This window comes from Carcharhinus amblyrhynchos, chromosome 12 (assembly GCF_965287045.1).
Source record: "Carcharhinus amblyrhynchos chromosome 12, sCarAmb.v2.hapA, whole genome shotgun sequence".
In the NCBI taxonomy this organism is placed as follows: Eukaryota; Metazoa; Chordata; class Chondrichthyes; order Carcharhiniformes; family Carcharhinidae; genus Carcharhinus; species Carcharhinus amblyrhynchos.
The window spans coordinates 66,089,701-66,107,973 of record NC_137335.1 but is presented as its reverse complement, the minus strand read 5'-3'; the positions used below and the strand labels follow the sequence as shown (position 1 = coordinate 66,107,973).

Genomic DNA, 18,273 nt, shown 5'->3' with positions numbered 1-18,273 from the left:
GAAGAGAGAGTCTTATCATTTTAAAATAAACTTTATTAGAACATAATTTCAAAAATCATGTCTGTGAATTAAATCATACACTTGATACTCTTTAGATTTCAGCAATCTTCTGCAGAACTGGCTGTAGAGTGAGGAAACTAATATTTGGGTCTTCAACCAAAAAGCACACCTCCCTGCAGAAGCAAAAAAAAAATTGAACATCTGTAAACTAGAATTTCAAAACCAGTAACCACAGTAGATTGCCATCCATCCCCATAGCCAGTGAGCAAAGAGAACAACTTCAAGTCTTCAGTTTTTGTCAGTGTTTTACTTTTTCATGTTCTACTTTTCTTAAATGCCTTTTCAAAAAAATTTCCACACAATTAGTGGGATATGCTGAAGAATAGTTGGAATCAATTAACTTCTAAATAAACCTATATTTTGCCTCACTTGGAATTCCATCACATTCCACCCACAATGGAAAAATAACTGGAACATTTGGACTACCACAGCTTGAGATTTCTTATTAATGCATAAAATCAAGCCTGGAAGAGCTTTTCCTGGCTTACAGAAAATTAGAATCAAGTCCTTGAAGCTTTGGTTTACCACACTCCACTACATCACCTGATGTTTCGTCAGCCAAATAATTTGCACGTTCTAAAATTTGTTTTATCTACTTACTTGAACAGTCTGAAGGAAATGGTAGCCTTTTCAAATTCTTTAGCTTTCTTGTGACCTTTCTGAATAATTTCCTCAGGAATGTTTGCAAGTCTTGCTGCATTAAATCCATAACTCTTTGGACAGGCTCCTTTGATAAATTTATATAGAAATGTGATTGTTTCCTGGCTTGGATCTTCACATTCGTTCTCAACCATACAAGCCTACAAACAATTCAAAACACAAGATAGTAAGATGTGTATAAACTAATAATTCTAACCCAGCATTACTCACTGCAGGTTTGGAGGAAGTTTACTGTTTTAGTCCTTCTGAAGCTAAGCATGTGTGTTGTTCACATTAATCCAGGGGAAAAAAACAATACTAACCAGATGCACACAAATATGAAATTAGAGTTATTTTAACTATACTGGATACTAAGCACTTACCATATGTCCTAAACTGACTGCAGTGGAGTGTGAGAAATCTTCCACGAGGGAATGGTAGTGTGTAGAAAACAGAGTGCGGCACTTGATATTTTCAGCAAGCTCTTGCACTACTGCACTAGCTATTGCTGTGCCATCATATGTTGCTGTCCCACGGCCTGGAAGAACAATTACCATAAACATTACAGCACAGAAATGCAATTGAGTGTTAAGCTTAACATTCGTAGCTCTGCTTTATCTTTATAACCATCAACCTTGATCCATTTGGAATAACAACAGAAGTTGACATTTCAGCAACAGGGCTTAGAATTTTATGTAGTGGAGATCACTGCTTGTTTAGGACACCCTGTGAATTAGCAGGGGTGTGCCATTCAATAACATTGTGGTCTCAACTCCACATTCAGCTGACCTTTGACTCCCTTGTCGGTCAAGAATCTACCACTGCCTTAAATATTCAATGATCCTGTATCCATTATTCTCCAGAGTTCCAAAGACTCATGACCCTTAATTTCTTGTCTTAAATGGGAAATACTTTTAAAAGTGAGTCCCTTAGTTTAGTCTCTTCTACCCCATTTTTTCTACAATCACTCAAATGGATACAGGCCCAGCCATTCCTCATTTGCCAATGCTCCCAAACCAGGTGTCTTATGTGAACCTTTTCTGAACTACTAATGTATTTATACTCAAAGACTACCAAAGCTGTACACAGTCCCACCAAAAAGTCCAGCTGCAACAAAGCATGTTTATATTCCTAAAGAGAAAATACTGGAAAATCTCAGCAGGTCTGGCAGCATCTGTAAGGAGAGAAAAGGGCTTTGACAGAGTCAGTCAGACTCAAAACAGCAACTCATTTCTCACCTTACAGATGCTGCCAGACCTGCTAAGATTCACCAGCATTTTGTTTCATTTCAGATTTCAGCATCCACAGATATTTGCTTTTATCCCATGTTAATGTTCCACTCTCCTTGTATTAACATTCCATTTGCCTTCCTAATCACTTGCTTATTAACTTTGTGATCCAGCTCCCTCTGCAATCTCTCAATTGAAATATGCTATTTTTCTGGTCTTCTTGCCAAAGTGGGAATTTAGGTTGGTTAGGCAGATGGTTTGGGGGTGAGGTGGTGGAGAAGCTGCCCAAATACCAATTTCCAATGGTTACTAATGACCCCAATTGGAGAAAGTGTATCTCCTTGTTAGGATCAGTTTGGAGTATGCAATCACTTTCTTTCCTCACCCCTCCACCCCCACCAACAAAAAACAACTTTGAGCCAGGCATCAGTAACGTCTTTAAATAAAAATGAAAGCGGCCTTAAGAACTCTGCCTAAAGTACAAACTGGAGCCGCCAAACAATTAAATTCACTTATAAAGTGAAAGAATGTTTTTTGTCTGTGTTTTTATAATTCTTTGTAATCAATAAAATCATTTTAAATTGGTCATTAAAGTCAGCTTCAAACAGGACTTTTGCTTAAAGTTTCCATAACCAAGAACTGCCCAGGCCCGATTCTCATGCCAGTATGGCAGAGATTTCATTTCTCAGCTACATAGAAACATCAGTGCTGCAACCACAAAAAAAAACTTACCCTCAAACCAGTGTGTAGACATATGACAAGAGTTTTATTTCAAGCTCAATGCTATTTTTCATTAAAATCATTTGAAACCATGAAACTCAATTATTAACCTTTGATTCCCACAGGAAAATGGTGTTGCCGCAAATTTTTCTGGACTTATAATAAAATTATGCAAAGAAGAGCCTGCAGTGAGGTGGTTTAAGAGTCACAGGTTACCAAACCTCGGTCTAGGCTTGCAATAATGATCATTCAAGTCAAATGGATGCAACAAAAACAGTTCACATGGCCACCACTACTATTCTAATGAAATAAAAAAACTCAGTGTTGCATATCTCAGCAAAACCACCATCTAAAACCAAAATAATGGAAACATATAATACCAGGAAATGCAGTAACTAATTTCTACATTAAATAACTCAATCCCTTTAATATTCTATTCATTTGTGGGATATGGGCACCAACGGCTGGCCAGCATTTATTATCCTTCCCTAGTTGTCCTTGAGAAGGTAGTGGTAAGCTGCCACCTTGAATTGCTGCAATCCATGTGCGATGGGTTGACCCATAGTGCTGTTAGTGAGTGAATTCCAGGATTCTGACCCAGCGACTATGAAGGAATACCAATATATTTCCAAGTCAAGATGGCTTGGAGAGGAATTTGCAATTGGCGATGTTCCATGTATCTGCTGCCCTTGTCCTTCTAGATGGAAGTGGGTTTGGAAGGTGCTGTCTATAGAGTTGGGCTCCAGAGATCAGCCAGTGACGTACTAACAAATGTCACAGGATTGGTAATTCAGAGACCTGGGTTCGAATCCCACCATGGTAGATTGTGAAATTTGAATTCAATAAAAGTCTGGAGTTGAGCCAAGGACCCTTGTATGTAGATCTCTGCACATATATTCATTTGCACCGCTCACTAATGGTCAGGAAAGTCTTTTGCTCCAGTGCTATCAATTAACTAGTTTCAGAATTGGGTTGGGAAATGGCAGAATACTGAGGGTAATTTTCTCACTCCAATAGGAATGCCACTCAAAAATATCAGGAAAGAAGCACATTTAGGTAGAAGTGCTTCCTCTCCGTCAAACATGCAGTATGTTAGCTAACAAGATTTTATTAAACAAATTAACCGAAGACTTGTGAGAAAATATCAGTGACCAAACAACTTCCATGGACAGTGGGTTTGGGACGGTGCTAAATGTGTACAAGGTGACCACAAAATAAAAATTTTGCCGGTCAATGCATTTATTTCTCTTTGTTATTTCCACATTTCAAACAACCACAATGTTTTTGAATAAACTTCACTCTGCAGATGGTGACCTCAGCAACTTTTGGTGACGCCTGGTGGTATTTTTGGGAAAAGTTACCTGCTTAATTTCTCTCGTTGAGAAAACGTGCAGCACTGGGAGACAAGGAGAAATCTACATTTTAAAACGCTCAGTGTAAACATTTTCCATTTATTCTCAGGCAACTCAGGGAAACAGACTTGATAGGCCAAATGGCCTCTTTCTGCACTGGAGGGATTCTATGATTCTACACAAAAAGCATACCAGCTCCCTAGGTATGATGGAGCACCATCACAGATCTGTCAGTTACTACTATCACATACTTTAAATGCTGTGCTAGGTTTGAGTAGATTTAAACGTTACCTAATTCATCCAAAAGCACCAGGGAGTGCGGTGTTGCATGTTGCAAGATGCTAGATGTTTCGCTGAGTTCCACAAAGAACGTGCTTTCACCTACAAGAATGAGATGGGTAATGTTACAGTATTTCAGATGCTACTTCACACAATCCACATTCCAGCTGAAAAGTTTGCTACTTTAACCTCACTGCACTTGGTGAGGACAGAATAAGTGGCGAGTTTTGGTTAGCATTTTGCCAGCTAATGTATTGGCGCTAAATTTGGTTCATCAGCTTCCTCCCAGCAGCCAACTGTGCCAATAAGCTTCAAATGCAGCAGTTCTTGCCCAGTTTTTTTTTAGTACCAGTAACCTGCTTTGTAGAAATCAAAACCAACTGATATGTATAGACACCATCATTCCATTTGGCCCTCGTGACTGCAGAATACCTCTGATCAGAGCACAGGCTTTATTACTGAATCCAATTGTGTCCTCTAGGGAGTCAAGTGCAGATGTATTGAGATTGCTGGCAGTAGTTATCAGCTCCAGATTGTATCTAGATTTCCGCACGTATTCGTTTGCACTGCTCAGCAATGACCGAGAAAGTCTTTCGCTCCAGTGTTACCAATTAACTAATTTCAATATTAGGTTGGAAAATTTGTCACCTGTACATTGAGGTGCAAAGCAAGTTTGTTTTCTGGTTCTTGGCTTTCGCTGAGATAAACTGGTTAAAATTCAAGCTAGAACTGCTTTCTGTGCATTTTGAAAACAATAAATTGGTGAGGAACAGCGAATATTTGATAGCAATTTGGGAAAACAATTTTTTTTTTAAAAAAACCCCTTTTTAAAAAAAGGAACAAAAAATTGATCTGAAAATCTCTTCATACCTGACATGATTCTATCAGATGCACCCAAACGTGTGAAAACTCTGTCAACTGGATTAAATTTGCAGCTCTCCGCTGGCACGTAGCACCCCAGTTGTGCCAGGATGACCAGAAGGCCAACCTATTCCGGGAGGGATAGGGGTAGAGAGAGAGAGAAAGAGAGGGGAAGAAATCAGATTCCTGTTGTACAGACTGGAAAACATTACTTCACCTAACTCCACTCTACTTCCCAGAACATGCAACTCCTGGTGAACAGAGCTAGATCTGGAATCCATTCTTGTATTAATCTCAAATAACCGTTTCAAAACAAAAGGCCTGCAAAAAAAAAATTACTTTAGACTCAAAATTCAGCCAAGGCTTATACTTTCACCTCTGAATCAGAAGGCTATAGATTCTAGTCCCAAAATCTAGAGACTGGCACTTGTGACAGCGTTAAGGGAGTGCTGCACTATCACAGGGGTAGTCTTTAGAAGCATAGAATCCCTACAGTGCAGAGAGGGGCCATTTGGCCCATCAAGTCTGCAACTACAATCCCTCCCAACCCCTATTCCAGTGAACCCCGTGCATTTACCCTGCTAATCTGCTGGACACCAAGTGGTGAATTAGTATAGTCAATGCACCCAACAAGCACATCTTTCGGACTGTGGGAGGAAACTGGATGAAAACCACACAAGCACAGGGAGGGCGTGCAAACCACACAGTGACCCGAGGCTGGAATTGAACCTGGGTCCCTGGACTGACAGACAGCAAGTGCTAACCACTGTGCCACCCTAAACTTAAGCTCCATCTACATACGATATTTCAAAGATTAGGAGCTTTCCCTCATGGATGGCTAATATTTATCTTTTAACTTACTGTAGAACACATTATCTGGTCATTATCACATTGCTGTTTGTAGAAGCTTGCTGTGCACAAATTGGCGCAGTAATTTTGTACAAATGCAAGTACTTTGCATTGAAAGCATGCAGGACCGTGGTAGATAAGTGCCTCTCCCACCTGTCTCATGAGTGTGGATTTGCCACCCATATTCGGGCCCGTCACAAGCAGACAGGAAGCCTGGTTGCTGCAGTGACCACCTTCCAAATCTTCAGCATCCCGGCAGCCGATGAACACGTCGTTAGGGATAAAATCCCCAAAGAAGGTTTTTAAGACACACGGGTGGCGTGAGTTTCGAAGCTCCAGGAACGGTTGGCTATCCTCATCGACAAGCGTTACAACAGGTCTAGTCATTGGTCCCTCTCCACTCTGACTGTAGTGTGTTAAACTCAGCAAGACATCTGCAACAGTGAAACCAACCACTCAGATCAAAACTCTCTCAAAGGCACATCCTGAAAAACTGTAAAAGTACCTGCCAGTACACTGAAATTCAGAGCATCCCAAACTTTAAATCAGTGCAGAGACTGTATTTGACCCCAAGTGTTGCTGGTGGCAGAAGTTTGAACCATTGATCTGAGGAGGGCCACACAAGGAGAATCAGCTGAAGTACCAGTAAGCATGGCTCCCAGTGTTACCAAAGCCTGGGGTCAAACCTGTCTGCTTTGTTTGGATCAGAACAGTCACAAGCACCGAATCATCTGCCACAGAGTAACTCATGTCTCCTAAGCCAAGGTCTACCGCCCCCAGCCCACGCTGCACTGTGACTGACAGGGTCCTCAACTGTGTCTGCCCTACCCACCCACACCTCTACCCTCATTTCTTCCTCTCCTTTCCACAACTACGACTGAGGCACCCCGTTGTTCTCACTTTTCATCTCACCAGCCACCACATTCAAACTATCATCCTCCACCATCCCCCCAGCATTAAATATGGATCACTCCATCCAGAATACCCTGGTCCACTTTTCCATTGCCTACCGCGTCTCGTGTTCTCAAGTCATCTGGAGGGTAATGGAGACCTAGAATTCATAACAAAGAAAATTATAGCACAGGAACAGGCCCTTCGGCCCTCCAAACCTGCAACGACCATCCCGCCAGTCTGAACTAAAACCCCCTTACCCTTCCGGGCTCCATATCCCTCTATCAACAAAGAATGGCAAAGAAGTTGATAAGGAAGGGTAGGAGAAACTATGAAGCTGGGCTAGCGCTAAATATAAAAAAGGATAGTAAGAGTTTTTATAAATATATAAAAAGGAAGAGGCTGGCTAGGGTGAACGTTGGACCCTTAGAGGATGAGAGGGGGGACTTAGTGGTAGGGGATGGGGAAATGGCTGAGATCTTGAATAACTTTTTTGTTTCTGTCTTCACGGAGGAGGACGTGAATAGTTTGCCGGGTGTTAGCGATGGAAAGATGGTAGGACTGGAGGGCCTGAATGACGTTATTGTTACTAGAGAGGCAGTGCTCGGAAGACTGGAGGGACTGATCGTGGATAAGTCCCCAGGACTGGATGGAATGCATCCAAGGGTTCTGAAAGAAATGGCGGAGGTGATAGCGGATGCCTTGGTGATTATTTTTCCAAACGTCGCTGGATTCCGGGGAAGTGCCGGAAGATTGGAAAACGGCTAATGTTACGCCGTTGTTTAAGAAGGGTGGCAGGCAAAAGGCAGGGAATTATAGGCCGGTTAGTTTAACGTCTGTTGTAGGTAAAATGTTAGAATCCATGATCAAGGAGAAAATAGCGAGGCATCTTGAGCAGAATTGTTTGATAGATCAGACGCAGCACGGTTTTGTTAAGGGGAAGTCGTGTCAGACGATTTTATTGGAGTTCTATGAGGATGTGTCTAGGGCGGTGGATAGAGGAGAGCCGGTGGATGTGGTCTTTCTTGATTTTCAGAAGGCGTTTGATAAGGTGCCGCACAAGAGGTTATTACAGAAGGTCAGGGGGCATGGAGTTGGGGGTAGGGTGTTAGCGTGGATAGGGGATTGACTGTCAAGTAGGAGGCAGAGAGTGGGGGTCAATGGGTGCTATTCAGATTGGCCGTTGGTAACTAGTGGAGTGCCCCGGGGTCGGTGCTGGGGCCTCAGCTATTTACCATTTATATAGATGATCTGGAGGAGGGAACCGAGTGTATGGTGTCGAAATTTGCTGATGACACCAAGATTGGTGGAACAGCAAATTGTGTGGAGGGTGTGGAAAGTCTGCAGAAGGATCTAGATAGGCTGGGCGAATGGGCCAGGAAATGGCAAATGGAATTTAATGTTGGCAAGTGTGAAGTGGTCCACTTTGGTAGGAATAATGGTAGGAAGGACTATTACTTACGGGGCGAAAAACTGCAGCAGGCGACGGCGCAGAGGGACCTCGGGGCCCTTGTACATGAGTCGCAAAAACCCAGCCTGCAGGTGCAGCAGGTGGTCAGGAAGGCAAATGGGATGCTGGCCTTCATAGAGAGGGGGATTGAATATAAATGTAGGGAGGTCTTGCTGCAACTGTACAGGGCACTGGTGAGGCCGCAGCTGGAGTACTGTATGCAGTTTTGGTCGCCGCACTTACGCAAGGATATTTTGGCCTTGGAGGGAGTGCAGAGGAGGTTTACTAGGCTGATACCGGAGTTGAGGGGGCTGAACTATGAGGAGAGGCTGAATAAGCTAGGCTTGTACTCGTTGGAGTTTAGAAGAATGAGGGGAGATCTCATTGAGACATATAAGATGATGAATGGGATGGACAAGACAGAGGTGGAGAGGCTCTTCCCGCTCAGAAAAGACAGTAGGACTGGGGGCACAGCCTCAAGATAAAAGGGGGGGTGGTTTAGAACGGAGTTGAGGAGGAACTTCTTCACTCAAAGGGTGGTGAATCTCTGGAATTCTCTGCCCGTTGAGGTGGTGGAGGCTGCCTCGCTATATATATTTAAGACGCAGGTTGATAGGTTTTTGATAGGCAAGGGGATTAAGGGTTATGGGGAGAGGGCGGGAATGTGGAACTGAGACACGACAGATCAGCCATGATCTTATTGAATGGCGGGGCAGGCTCGAAGGGCTAGATGGCCTACTCCTATTTCTTATGTTCTTATTCCCATCCCATTCACTTATTTGTCAAGACACCCCTTAAAAGTCACAAAAAAAACTCTGCCTGAAAGTGGCAGAGGCAAAAACCCTCAACATATTAAAATTTGCCATAATCCACAAGGCTACAGACCCAGAGCTGGATGGCTACTTGTGGGTTAGCATGGAAACCATGGACCAAATGGACTCCATCTCTGTTGCAAATTTCTGCCATTTTATAATCAGTTACAAATTAGTCAATTAGCTGCCCTTTCAGAGATGCCCATGATATTGAGAGACAGAGAGTCAGAAAACAAGTGGATGAGATACACACTAGAGAGAGGAGTTGAGTCACTGACCAAGCACAAAAGTTAAAGTTTATTTATTGTCACAAATAGGCCAATTTTAACACTGCAATGAAGTTACTGTGAAAATCCCCTAGTCACAACACTCCAGCGCCTGTTCAGGTACACTGAGGGAGAATTTAGCATGGCCAATGCACCTAGCCAGCACGTCTTTCGGACTGTGGGAGGAAACCCATGCACAGAAGGTGCAGACTCCGCACAGACAGTGACCCGAGTCAGGAATTGAACCCGGGTCTCTGGTGCTGAGGCAGCAGTGCCAACCATTGTGCCACCCTCCACCATGCTGCCCCGAGTGGATTTAAACAGTGGATTTCATGACAATATTTGAGCATTGATTAATAAAGAGGCACAATGTGTAACTACGTGAAAGTTACACAAAGTGCTGCTCAGAGCTCATAGTTAGTCGAATCTAATCATTGTACGAAAGGACTGACTGAGGGAGGTACCTGCCCATGTGTCTGAGTTAAGGAATGAAGCAAAGATCAGGCCCCACTTTGAGAGTCAGCGCTGCTTTCTGCTAATTTCAGACACAACCCATGTGTCAGTTGAAGAACTGTTGCTTGTGGCTGGGTGGGCAGGGGTGGGGCGGGGAGAATCAACACTGCAATGTGGTGAGATGGGGAGGGAGGGGATGTGGTGCAGGAATCGGTTCTATAAACTACAAACATTTCTCGGGTCTCTCTCTCTCTGTTAGTTTAAATCAGTTGATGTATTTTGTGGAACAAACAGGTGAATGATCAGGGATTTGTTGCTGATGAGATTCTGGGACAGAGGGAGTGAGCGAGCAGGGTTGGGGGGGCCGAGACACCAGTTAGTGGGGTCAGTTCTCTGCTCCCTGGCCTGAGTGCCGTCTTTTCACTGCTCTGCTCCCTCACAGGCAGAGTGAGATTTATTAAAATAAAGGATTACATAACGTGACATTTAAACAGAAAACCTTTCCAACACTAAACACAACCGATGGGATAACAACCTCAAAAGCAAGTCCAACGTGGTCACTGGTGAAAGAAGCTATTTAAGAAGCACAGAATCACTATAATGCAGGAGGCCGTTCTGCCCATTCACTCTGTACTCTCTCTCTCTAGGACCTCCTAGTCCCACTTTAAAGCCTCATTCCTCTAACCTTGCACATTCTTTCAGAAAAGAACAGGGATGTACAGCCACATGGGAAAGTATCACCTCCCTCTCTGGGCGTTTGACTCCACCAATCCTCTGGCTGAAATTCTCTTTTCTTCTCATCACTTTTACCCTTTTTGCCAAAAATTTTGAATAGTCCTTTATTACTCTGAAGTGGGAACAGTTTTTCCCTATTTACCCTGTCCTTAGCCATCAGGATCTTCCTATCAAGTGTCCTCCCATCCTCCAAGGAAAGCAGACCTAACCCCTCTCCCAACTATACTCATAGCTGGAGTTGTTTATCCCTGCAAGCATCCTTGTGAATCTCCTCTGAACTCTCTCCAATGTCTTCACGATCTTTCACAAGTGACCAGAAGTGGAAGTAGTGCAGATTTGGGAGGGCTGACAGGAATATGGTTACGCTGGAACCTGCCTGTGAAGCAGGACAGCAGCCACTCCTCTTCCAGTATCAATATTAAAGATAGCTAAGATGGCGTTGGAATGAGTCCTATCTTTTACGCTGGGTCTATGCTTTTAAAACTGCACTCTATAACTCTTATCTTCAGTTATTAGTGTCACAAGTAGGCTTACATTACCACTGCAATGTAGTTACTGTGAAAATCCCCTAGGTGCCACACTCCAGCACCTGTTGGGTACACTGAGGGAGAATGGCCAATTCACCTAACCAGCATGTCTTTTGGACTGTGGGAGGAACCTACACAGACACAGGGAGAATGTGCAAACTCCAAATAGTGACCCAAGCTGGGAACTGAATCTGGTTCCCTGGCGCTGAGGTGGCAGTGTTAACCACTGTGCCAATATGCCTCTCTTCTCTGCTGCCATGACTTTTGAATGGACCTACCATATATCAAGTTGATCTTTCCTTGCACCCTAGCTATGACTGTAACACTATATTCTGCACCATTTCCTTTCCTTCTCCCCTATGAACGGTATGCATTGTCTGTATAGCGCACAAGAAACGATACTTTCCACTCTATCCCAATACACGTGACAATAATAAATCCAAAAGAGTGTTCTGTTTAAAGATAACACTCAGTGCAGTGTGTCAGGCACCAGATTAGGGAACATAGTGCCTTCGCTCCAGGGAATGGAAATTCTGCACTTACTGCAGTGAGCTGGGGGTAGAACATTTATTTGTAATGCATCACTTTTCCCAACCGTTCAAAGAAATGACCACAACCTCCCACCTTCAACCCAAGAACGAGCTTGGAACAGCCAGTACTAGGGAGTCAGGCAGCACTCCACTTACCAAGGACAGCAATGCAGTCCACCGCTGCCTGCCAGCTCTTGTAGTTCTTGTCAAAGTTGTAGAAAAGGCGCCTCATGCAGTCCTGAAGAGCCACGTCACGCCTCTCTTCAGCATTGTTCATCTTGTCCAACAGCCTCTCAATCGCTTTTGTCCAGTAACGTTTGTAACCCTTCTTCGTCGATTTCAGTTCGTATTCCTCTGGCACACGGCGGTCGGCGATATTTTCCGGAACCTCCAGCTGGTAGCGGTTTCTGGCGGAGCCCCAGTAAACCACGCTCCGGCAGCCCAGCCTCTTGCGCTGAGCCTCCAGGTACTCTTGGAGGCTGCGCTCCGTATCCTTGATGTCGGCCAGCGCCTGGTCGTAGTCTGGGTCGAAGCCTGCTTTGGGGGTAATGACTCCAGTGTTTCTGGCCTTCTGGTGGTCAAAGGCCTGATCCCATCTCTTCAGCTCTGCAGACAAATCTGGAAAGAGGCCTTCCGAGGTGCTGCCCTTCAAACTGAGCACCTGTCTTAGTAACCGGGACTTAAAGCCATCGACTGAAGGCTCGATAACCTGGAGGACCTCCTGGAAGACTTTGAAACCTTCCAGCGCGGACAGGAAGTCGGCGATTTTCTTTTTGCTGTAGGTGGTCTCCTCGTACAGGACAGCCCGGCTGTCAGGGTGGTCTTTACTTTTCAGGGGCGACCCGATGCTATGGATGCGGCTCAGCAGCCGCTCCAGATCCGGAACCTTCTTCAGCAGCTCCACCACCTCGGTGACCTTGTCAGGCACAGCCATCAGGTCCTCGATGCCGTTCAGCCGGTCCTCGATGGCCAGGGGGTTACAGAGGGGGGCGCACAGCCACTGCTTCAGTAAGCGTTTGCCAAAGTAGGTGCAGCAGTTGTCCAGCTGCTCCAGCAGGGTGCCCTCGGTGGTGCCAGTGGTGCCATTCCGCAGGATCTCCAAGTTGGTCAGGGTGATGGCATCCAGCACCAAGCGCTGGCGACTGCAGGCGAAGCCTCCACCGGAAGCCGTGGCTCTCTCAACGTCAACATCCACAGGAACGTACTCTTCAAAGTTGGCCATGGACAAGAGCTCTTGGTCAACAAGGCATCTTTTCAGGTAGAAGATACAGGCCCCAAGAGCTGACAGGGCAAGTTCATGGCCCTCGCCTGGGGTCAGCCCCAGTGAATCCGCCTCAGATACCATTCGCTGCAGTACCGGCGGCAGGGGCACATCCAGGTTGCTGTCCTTTGTTTCGGCAAAGTAGCCCTCCTCAGCGAGGACCTTTAGTGTTTTGGACGCATCCCAGAACTGGGAGGCTGACTGCAGCCCCTCTTGCATGGCAGAGACAAGGCAGCCTTTCAGAATTTTCCGGGTCTCTCCGGACGGGTTGCCTCTCTCGAACAGCACCTGCACCGGTGGATAATGAGCCACCAGAGTCCGGAAACGGGAGCAATGCCGGTCGTCTGCAAACTGGCCCACGTAAAACTTGCCGACGGACGTGTCGACAAAGCAGACTCCGTAGGAGTGACACTGGCCCGGAGCATCAGCGTTTGCCTTCTCCCTCACACACAGGAGATACTTGTTGCTGCTTTCCAAAGGGCTGCCGTCCAACACGCTGTACGTCTGTGTCCCCTTGGTGATTATCCGGCAGACCTCACGCCGGACAACCCGGTCAAACTTTGTGGGGTGAGGCAGGGACTTGCAGCGCGCCTCCATCATCTCGGGGGTCTCGGTTTGCTCCACCCTCGCCACCTTGTACCCCTTCTGAACCAGCACGTCGGAGAACCGGCCAAAAGCAATCTCGGGGAAACCCGAGTGGGCCCAGCAGCCCCTCATAAACGACAGCCCCAGCTCGTTGACGCCGGTGACTGCGTCCATGTGGTAAAGCTCGTAGAACTTGCCGACTTTGTAGAAAATCACCGTGTCGAGCATCTGGGCTTTCAGCTCCCACCACCTGCGCATGCCGGGGGTACACTTGTACAGAAAGTCATCAGGCACGTAGAGCGTGGAACAGTCGTAGTCAGGGTCACTTTCCTTTCGTCTCTTGGCATCCTTCCTCTTGCCAGGCTTCAGCCACTCCAGCTTCTCGTGGTCCCACGTTGCCACAGGTGAAGAGCTGCCCGAGACTCCCCCATTGGACTGACACTCGAACGTCTCTGGCGCAGAGAAGGCAGACAGCTTGGACTTGGTGCTCGAGGACATTGCCGTCACCGCTGCTGCTTTCTTCTGGGTTTCTGAGGGGGAACAGGACGTGCCTTTCGCTTTGGCCGGGCCAGCAGTTGCCCCACGCTTGCGTTTGAACGGTGTCTTCACTGGACTGTCAGGGTCGGTCTCAGTATCGGGCTCGCTGATATCTTTCTCGTCAACGCCACTGCTGCATTCGTCACTGCTCGCCTCCTGCTGGTCGGGTTTGAACTCATCCTCGGAGCTTTCGACATCACTGTCCGACTGCACCACGATCCGCCTCCTTTTGGCCTTGGCACTGGCTGCACGTGTCGCCCTCGACGCTCCCTTCTTCACACTCTCATCCTCGCTGTTGTTTTCTTTATCTTCCTCGCTTGCTGTCGATTGGTCGCCCAGCTGGAAAGGAACACCTTTGGTTTACTCAAGTCTCATATTTCCCCTTCATAACAGAGCAGCGAGACTGGTCACTGCAAAGAGTTAGCAAAGGTACACCCCCTCCCGGATGAAACTGTCACCCAAAAACCAACCCTAGGGGATTTTCACAGGACCTTCATCACAAGGTGAACGCAAGCCTACTTGTGACTAATAAATAAACTTTAAAAACCCTCACAGTTGGGAAGGAAAGCCTGAAGGGAACAAGTATGGATCTTAGTCATCCAGACAGACCAGAATTCTGGCAGTCCCAAAAGCAGAGGGGTGAAAGAGGCAGTTCACACAGAAACGTTTAATCCTGACCAGAGGGGAGGGAGATGAGGAACTGGAAATGAACCGCCCTGATTGAGTTGGGGCTGATGCAACATTGAATAAGTGAACATTACAAATTGTGATGCTGAAACAGGCTCGTGAGTCTGCAACATATGATACGAGGTGGTACCGGAGTGGAGTAAGAGGAGATGTTCCGCCGCTAGGCACCGTCACCCTGCAGAACAGACACTCAAAAATCTGTCACATTAACTGCAGTGGAAGGCGAGAGGGATGTTTAAAGGTACATTACATATTCCCAAGTACCCCTCAGTTCTACTCCAGGACTGAAAACTTTAGCATCCATGATTGACTGTCATATTTCTGGAGAGGGGGCAGCAATACTCTGGATAAGGACATCAACAAGCAGACAGGAATCCTGATGCATTTACCCCTCCCCGCCCCAGGGTCTGGGGTCTAGCTCCGTTTCATGTGTGTCTGGGAATGCTCCTAGTTTATATGGCAGGGGGGCTGGAGTTCGAAGTTATTTTGACTGAAACTATTACCTCCATTTCCTCCTCCTCCTCCTCATCATCATCTTCCTCAGACTCGGAGGGTTCACAGCACACTGCCAATTCTAAACGTGCCTCTCTCGATTTCGGAATGGCCTTGTCTGCTAGCTCCATTGCCCTACGGATTTCAGGCTTCCCGCTGAAATACACACCACCTCTCTGGGCTTCTTTACACTCCGAACCTACAAAAACAAGATGGTCAACTGCTTATGACAATTTGCATTTATCTCCGTGCTTTGTGCAACATCTACCTTCGTCACAGTTCTTTACGAAGGCGGGGGGGGGGGACATCAGAGTCAAGCATTAAGCAGGAAGAGATGTAGCAAGGAACATGGCCAAGAAAGTCCATTGTGTGGGTCAGTTTCTGTTACGATGACGTGAAAAGAGAGAGACAGTACACAGGAAATCAGAGTTAGAAAAGCAGTGTGTTCAGGCTGGTATACAGTGCGGGTGGGGGACCAGGTAACAGTAGTAACAAGGCCATGAATGATGTGATGACTCATACTTTTGGGAGAGAAAAAAGTCTATATTTATGTCAGTTCTATAGCAGCAGAGCTTCTCTTAAAGAACTGTCATAAAGAGCAGTTACTCCCAGTAACTGATCATGTGACCAAGCTGCCCAGGAGATAAACAATAGAAAAAAGGGTCACCAAGAAGTGCTTTGGCACAGAACTGCAGTTTGGGTTTAGATTAACAGAAGCTGCTAGACAGGGTACTTCTTTCATTTGAAATATCACTGTCTCATGGGATAGTGAAAAATAGTGTTTCTTGCAGACTATTCAGAGTACATATGGGAGAAAGAAAGGAGAGGGTGTCGGATATAGTGTTGCAGTTACAGATAAGGTGAAGAGAAAGATCAGCTTAATATAAGGTAGGTCCATTCAAAAGTCTAAAGGCAGCAGGGAAGAAGCTGGTCTCGAGTCGGCTGGTATGATTCAGTTGAAATTGAGATTGTGCTGCTTATATAGGTTTAAAAACTCATTAACCAAATATCAAGTACATAAAAAGGCCCAGCCACTAATTTCCAGGGATCCATCTCTTGCCAACATTGCTGCTGCACTCAGTTAGATAAGTTACTAGTTATTTTCTCTATGGAGTAACCTGGTCGATCACACTTAGGTATGGCAAACTTCAAAACAAGTTAAATCCGTTACAACAATTTGAAATTAATATGCTGACCTCCTTACCATTATACAACTTGACGTACTTAGCATTTACCCAGCCTCGTGTCGGAGGATCATCAAAGAACTGGACATGCATACGAAGTGACTTCCCTTTCCCCCTGAGGTGCTCATCAGTGGCAGGATGGTTATAAACCAGACTGGGCCACCAGGGATATCCTTCCAATTTGGCCCACACTAGATCTCCTGGAGTAAAATCACAAGCCAGACTGCAGGAAAACATGAAACACATTAGCAACATTCAAGAGGCATCTAGTCAGAGGTTTATAGCATGGAAACAGGTCCTTTTAGCCCAAGTTGTCCACACCGTCCCATTTGTATTTTAAGCCACTAAGGTAGTCCCAACTGCCCGCATTTGGCCGATATCCCTTTATACCCATGCAGCTGTCTAAATGCTTTTTAAAAGACAAAATTGTACACGCCTCTACTTTCTCTGGCAGCTCACTCCAGACACTCACCACACAGAAAAAAATTGCCCCTCTAGACCCTTTTGTACCTCTCCCCTTAAACCTAGTTTTACACTCCCCTACCTTTGAGAAAATATATTGACTATCTAGCAGATCTAGAGCGTTAAAGAGACACGTGAATAGTGAAGGAATAAAGTGATGCAAACTTAGTAAGGGAAGAAGGATTTTTAAAATTAAATCAGGGCATCATGATCAGCACAGGCTTGGAGGGCTGAAAGGCCTGTTCTCGTGCTGTACTTTTTGTTGAGATAATTGTATTTTTCTTTGAGACAATTATCTCAGCTTTTCAATTTTTTTTGCTGGTGAAGGGAAACTGCTCTGCAATGTTTTTGCCTTGCAGACTGGCTAAGGCTCTTTGCCAATCAGCTCATGACCACGTGAAGTTACAGCTTCTGTAAAGAATAATATTTCTTTCAACACCGGGCACAAGTGGACAAGACAGAAACAGCTTCAGAGTCCAAAACCAGACCACACTGCAAACCACTCAGCTTTGATAATTTCACCACCTTTTCCAAAAGGGGTTTTTAGCTGCCCCTCCAAAAAAAATCGTCCCAGCAAAATTAAAACACTTCACAGCCAGAGGGAGGGGGTGGCCCCAGTGATTATTTCCACTGGTTCCTGGACAGGGATAGCAGCAGAGCGGGGGGGTGGGGAATTTCTGGGCAGAGGGCCAGTGGGGTGAGGGTTTTGGGGAGAGGATGGGTGGGGGGAGGGTCAGTGGTGGGGGTTTTCTTGGGAAGGGCCAGTGAGTGAAGGGGGGGGTTCCTGGGGGAGGGGGGGAAGAATTCCGAGGGGAAGGGCCGCTGGGGGGGTTTCTGGAGGGGGAGAGAGTTTTTTTGGGGGAGGGGGCAGTGGGGGTCTTTTTGGGGGTAATTGTTTTGATAGGATTGTTTTGATGAGGATATTTTGGGGTGAATCCCCCCCCCTCCTCGAACACCCCCCGCCCCCTCAGGACTCGGCCTTCCACTCTCCCCCCCCTCCCCCCGGGGCTCTCTCACCTCAGCGCGGGGCTCCCCCCGGCCTTGCCCGCCTTCCTCTCCCCGCCGCTGGCCAGGGGGCTGCGGGCGGCCGCTCGGGGCCTCTTGGGCGGCCGGGCCGCGCTGCCGTTCTCCCGGGGGGAGGCCTTGGTGGGCGGCGCATCTGCCTCGGCCTCGGCCTTGCCCCGGGAGGCGCTGAGCGGCGGGGACTTGGTGAAGAAGCTGAAGAGGGTTCTCTGGCGAGACATCCCAACACCACCGCCGCCGCCGCCACTCCAGCCTTTGGCGCCGGCGCGAAATGCAGAGGGTGACCGGAAACACTCCCCACCGCTCCCTCAGCCAATAGCCGCTCAGCTCCCCCTTTCCCGCCAAATCCTAGCCCCGCCCCCCCAATCCGCTCCACCAATCACCAGCAA

The 18,273-nt window shown here is 46.6% G+C and overlaps 1 protein-coding gene across 1 annotated transcript; it reads right to left on the bottom strand.

Annotated features, from left to right (window-relative positions):
* Window positions 1–12: 12 nt before the first annotated feature.
* Window positions 13–18,139, bottom strand: msh6 (mutS homolog 6 (E. coli)). The gene is made up of 10 exons (XM_080200653.1): window positions 17,879–18,139; window positions 16,420–16,622; window positions 15,227–15,414; window positions 11,810–14,375; window positions 6,143–6,423; window positions 5,150–5,267; window positions 4,292–4,381; window positions 1,083–1,237; window positions 661–860; window positions 13–173 (listed from the first exon to the last, which is right to left on the bottom strand). Exons 1-10 carry the CDS (start codon window positions 18,103–18,105, stop codon window positions 92–94), a joined length of 4,110 nt encoding a protein of 1,369 aa, XP_080056779.1. The 5' UTR covers window positions 18,106–18,139; the 3' UTR covers window positions 13–91.
* Window positions 18,140–18,273: the final 134 nt, after the last annotated feature.